Here is a 5,440-nt window from a genome sequence, read left to right on the forward strand (position 1 = left end):
AACCCCGCCTTCAGCACCGACCTTGATTAAAAAGGTTTCCTCTCATTAGTCATCAGCGCATCTTTTACCACACACTGCTGTCATAAGACGTGACCACTCTGTTAAATGAAACAGGATCTTTTATATGGTCCGTCCACAGCACCGTCGCTTAAGATGTTGGATTTATAGATCCATTATCCATTATATTTATTTATAAGATGTCGGGGTTAAACTCAGCATGCTTTTAGCTTGCAAATATTATTATTATTAGTAATAGTAGTAGTATAAGTAGTAGTGGTAGTAGTAGTAGCCTAGTAGTAGTAGTTAAAAAGATGGAGGCGACACTGACTGACTGTTTAGTAAAGTACAAGGTACACTAGTATTATGTGGACAGTCTGGAACAGGCGCATACAAAAACATGCTGCTGAGTCCTCTGCGTTGTGCAACCTGTGTGTGTGTGAGAGAGAGAGAGAGAGAGAGAGAGAGAGAGAGAGAGAGAGAGCGAGAGCGCTCTGTATGAATGATTCACCCTTATTGATCCGGGAATCTGCTGCAGCTTTCACACACGGTGCGTAAATCCTACTTTTTCTTCAAAATGATCTACCAACTCATGTCCAGAAATATTTACAGGGTCTGTAATGGTTCTATACAACACCATAGATTCTGCAAAGAACCTTCTCCTTGTCAAGAACCATTTTTCATTGTACAGGCTTCTTGAGTTGAGATATATGGTTGTTTGGAGATTAAAGAAGTTCTTCATGCTTCATTATAGGTTCTTCAGAGCAGTGTATTGGTTCTTCAAGGTATGATCCCGTAACAGGTTAAAGTGAACCCTAGGCTATAAGGTTCTTTGTGGGACTGGAAAAGGTTCTCCTGACATTAGTCTTAAGAAACGTACTTTGGTTTCTTAAATCACTAACTAAGGTGTTTTTTTTTTAGAGAACTTTATGATAACGTGGCTCCTTGTGGCACTGCTGCGAAGAACCATTAAAGCGCTGGTAAATAGATGGTTCTCTAAAGAACGTGAGAGTAAACAGTTCTTTGTGCAATTTTAAAGCGTTCTCCTATGGTATCAGCTGATATCTCCTTATTGGTTCTAATTGAAATCTTTATTTTTAAGAGTGTACTATAAATCCTTTATTCCTCATACAACCTGCAATAAAACCTTAGTCTTTGACTGGACTGGACGTGAAGTCCTGACTTTATTTGCTTAGTGACAGGTTTCCCCATGACCGATATTCCTGTAAGAGCTGATGAAATCTCAGTCTGTAGGGGATTTAAAGGGGAAAAGAGGAAAACACTAAACGGACTTATTGTCCTTATAGAGTTCATTAGAGCTGAGAGGTAAGGCCTCATTTTATTCGTTATTTCATGCTGTTTACTGTTAGGATCTCAGCTACACCAAGAACAGATCAGTCCTAGTTTATGGAATTACATGGGGGGAAAAAATGTGCATATTTTATTGCTTTTACATTTCTTACTTACGTAATATACTGCATCTATTATGTCTATGCATAACATTTCCATATGAATTAGTGCTGTTTAAAGCTTGTTAATCGGGGATCTCTGGGATGATTTGCCTTAAAGTGTGTGTGTGCGTGCGTGCGCGTGCGTGCGTGCGTGCGTTATGTCCATTTAGTGTTCTATCCTTCAGATGGACTCTCGCGGCCTCCTCGCGCTCGCGCTGATCCTTTGGTTCCGTTGCTATGGCGCCCTCTCGTGTCCGGTACGCTGCACGTGCCACTTCGGCATCCAATCCATAGAGGCAGTGTGTCCTGACGCGGCGCTCTCGCGTTACCCTAGCGACGGTCTCCCAGGCAACACCACCTCCCTAACCATCCAGTTCACCAACCTGAGCAGCGTCTCCGCCCACGAGCTGGGAGCCACGCCCCTTCTCCAGGAGCTCCACCTACCAGGAAACACACTCAGCAGCTTACCAGAGGACCTGCTTTCTGGTCTTTATTACCTGCACACCATAGACCTTACAGGTAGGTGTGTGTGTGTGTGTGTGTGTGTGTGTGTGTGTGTGTGTGTGTGTGCGCGCGCGTGTGCGTGTGTACCTAAGCAGGATACACACATCGGACATCTTTTAGAATAGTTGTGTTTAAATCTTTGCCTAAAAAATTTAGCTGGATTTACAAAGCTTTCAGAAATGCTGATTTTCTTCGTACTCACGTGCGTAGGCTGCCAAGCTGCCACTGTTGGGCCCATAACCCTCCCTGCTTCAGGGGTGCCATATCATGGCTGACCCTACGCTCTGACCCTGACTTCCTAACAAGCTGGGATATGCAAAAATGCTGTAATGTATATGTGTAAAATAAAGGCTTCTTCTTCTTAGAATAAGTGAGCACTAAAGCTTCCCTCAGCTGAGGCATTTGTTTATAGCTTACACCTCTAGACAGACAGACCGGCCCGTTCTACCTTTCTACACAGCTATTTCTTTTATCATAATTGTATTTGTTTTATTTGTCCTGATCTATGGGTTTGTGTAGGCTTGCGTTCCTTGTGACTGGTTTTCACAAAATGTTCTCGATGGTGCTCTTAGTCTGTGACCTAGTGAACTAGCACAGAGATGTGTTTTTTAATAGAGACTCCAAATCACTTCTATAAGTCGCTCTGGATAAGGGCGTCTGCAGTGTAGTCCAGATATAAAAGTGCAGTAATCCATACAAATTACAGGCAGGTCTATAAGACAGTGAGGTAATTTTGCCTCTGTACATTTCATATTTGAAATGAAGCATTCAAGATGTGATTAAAGTGAGTACTATAAACAAACATATGGACTCACCTGTATATGATTAAGTCAATCAGTACGTTTACATTGACGACAATAATCCGATATTAACCCGATTAAGATGATACTCTGATTAAGAAACTAGCATGTAATCCGATTAAAGTCGTACTCGAAGTAAACACAAATAGAAATAAGACGTGTGGAGTACTCCTGTTTTAGTCGCATTATGGAAGTGCATTACAGACATGTACACACCTTAATCACACTATTAACGTCGTGTGGGAGTTTTCACCTCATTTTGCGACAGGACACGATCACACACGGCAGCGCTCAACCGTTTGACGGCAAACAAGCGAGCATGGTTGCGTCCCAAACCGCATACTTACCTGCTATATTGTAGTATGTGTATTTCAGCTACTATATAGTAGGTAAGTACACAGTTTGGGACGCAGCCCACGACTTCAAGCAGTCGTCTGTTTGCACGTACAGCATGACAAATAATTAACTGCACTTGAAGCTTTCTTAAATTAAAACTGAAACACTCATAACTGTATACGGTTCCATAACGAAGACCAACTGTATGTCAATACGTGAATTTCTGGAGGAAACGTCGGATGGCGTGGCGTGGGGACGTAATGACGTGTGCTGTTAATCGATCCATGTTCTATAACGTGTAAAACAGGAACATGAAAGGAATATTCTAAAAGCAACTCACGTAATCACAATATTGTCTTATTCAGAATAAGGTCCATAATTAGATTACTGCTGTCCATGTAAACGTAGTCACTTGTAAACGTAGTCACTGTTTCTTTTGAATGAATGGATTCATGGATTGCCCTGTGATGGGTTGGCACTCTGTCAAGGATGTCCCATGCCTTATGCCCCGAGTTCCCTGGCATAGGCTCTAGGTTCCCTGTGACCCTGTGTAGGATAAGTGGTGCAGAAAATGGATGAATGGACTCACAAATACCAAATTTCTTGTCTAAGTGGAACTGTGTGAGATTCAAAAATGAATCTGTTCATATCCAGCTTGATAAATGAAGCCTGTTAACTCTAAGCGAATGTGTGCATCAGTAGTACTCATACAGAGTGACAAACTCAACAGACCACACACATGAAGTAACAGCTTGGGTTAAATGAACAAACAGTGCGATATTGCAGAGAGATATAAGATTATATCATTTTGGTTGTAAATATAAATTGTCTATGTATCGGTGTGGGTTTTTCCCCTTAGGTAATCAGCTAAAGGAGCTGCCTGCTCGGGTATTCTACCATGCCCCGCTCCTCAACCTGGTTCTTAAAGACAACCGGCTCACTAGCGTCGATGTCGACTGGCTGCCCACTAACAGCAACCTCACGTGGCTCGACCTGTCAGGGAACAAGCTGAGGAAAATTCCATCTGCTCTGCTCCAGAGGCTGAGCCACCTGGAAACTCTACACTTATCACAGAACCTGCTAGAGGCACTTCCAGCTGAGAGCCTCCACTCCCTTTATGCTCTAGAGAGACTTCACCTGGAGGACAACAAACTTCACTTCCTGGACGCCAAGGCTTTTAGCCATAACACTAACCTGACTCACTTGTTCCTTCAGAGGAACAAGCTGCAGTCTCTCCCGGGTACAGTGTTTCATGGCCTAGACCGGCTGCAGTACCTGGACCTCTCAGAGAACCAGCTGACATTCCTGACACCCGGTACCCTTGGTTTAAGGAGCAGCTGGGTGGAGTTGACCTTTAACCCCTGGCATTGTGATGCTAAAATAGAGTACCTGTGGAAGAGGTTAAACAACATGGCGGTGCAGTCGGAGGTGAAGTGTGCTTCACCGGAGACGCTAAAGGACAAAGCCCTCGCAGCACTTACACGCAAAGAGCTGGGCCTGACAGACTGAAGAAAGAAAGGATGAAGATGAGGTGGAGGAAGAAGAAAGCTGGAAATGTTTAAATGAGTGAATAGAGGAGTGAGAGTAGCGGAGGAGAGCAAGAAATAAACATGCAATTAGAAAATGAAAACAGAAAAGTTCAAGCACTGTAACTTCATGTTGTGTGAAACAGCAAAGTGATCAAATGGAAGAGAAAATAAATGATTAAGATGAAACAAGTCGTGTATTTGTTCAGTTGTTAACTCTGACCTCCCAAAATACTACAAATTGCTCCTATACATAATTGTGTGTGTATATTTTTCACAGCCTTCTTTGCTCATATTTACCAGGGGTGCCAATATTAGTGGAGGGCACTGTATCTCATCTGTGAAATGACAATAACTGACCTCTGATTATACCTTTGAAATGGCAAGAAGAAATAATGTGCAGATCAAGTTTAATATTAATAAGATTATTTAAAAAAAAAAAAAAAAGGAGAAAAAGAGTGGCATATTTAAACTTACTGTAAACATATTTAAATCCTCAACTCTGTTATTGAGACATATTGGAAACAATATCATAAAAACTAAATAGGATCAACTTATTAGACTATCATTAGAGGAATCAAGTACACCTTGTAAAATCAACAAGAAAATCATTTAAGTGATATATTAAACTCCTTAAATCAAAGCAACATTTCAGGATCTTGCTAGAATTTTGCTATAAGCTGTAATAACTCTCATAAATATGTATCTACTGGATTGAATTAAACATATTGTAAAACGTAGCACTGAATCCAGGTACTAACAGGTCACTACCTGGAGGTTACAACTATTCCTGAGGGTTTATACGAATTCATCATAGACCACAACA

At 41.7% G+C, this 5,440-nt stretch overlaps 1 protein-coding gene across 6 annotated transcripts; it reads left to right on the forward strand.

Moving 5' to 3' along the window:
- Nucleotides 1–394: 394 nt before the first annotated feature.
- On the forward strand, nucleotides 395–4,806 carry si:dkey-90m5.4 (leucine-rich alpha-2-glycoprotein). 6 transcript variants are annotated; one of them, XM_017455670.3, is made up of 3 exons: nucleotides 395–547; nucleotides 1,634–1,967; nucleotides 3,948–4,806. In XM_017455670.3, exons 2-3 carry the CDS (start codon nucleotides 1,634–1,636, stop codon nucleotides 4,595–4,597), a joined length of 984 nt encoding a protein of 327 aa, XP_017311159.1. In that variant the 5' UTR covers nucleotides 395–547; the 3' UTR covers nucleotides 4,598–4,806. The 6 variants fall into 6 exon arrangements, with proteins under 6 accessions (XP_017311159.1, XP_017311162.1, XP_053531692.1 ...); XM_017455673.3 differs by having other exon boundaries at nucleotides 460–547; nucleotides 1,619–1,967; XM_053675717.1 differs by lacking the exon at nucleotides 395–547 and adding an exon at nucleotides 758–782.
- The last annotated feature ends 634 nt before the right edge of the window (nucleotides 4,807–5,440 follow it).

This window comes from Ictalurus punctatus, chromosome 25 (genome assembly GCF_001660625.3).
Source record: "Ictalurus punctatus breed USDA103 chromosome 25, Coco_2.0, whole genome shotgun sequence".
In the NCBI taxonomy this organism is placed as follows: domain Eukaryota; kingdom Metazoa; phylum Chordata; class Actinopteri; order Siluriformes; family Ictaluridae; genus Ictalurus; species Ictalurus punctatus.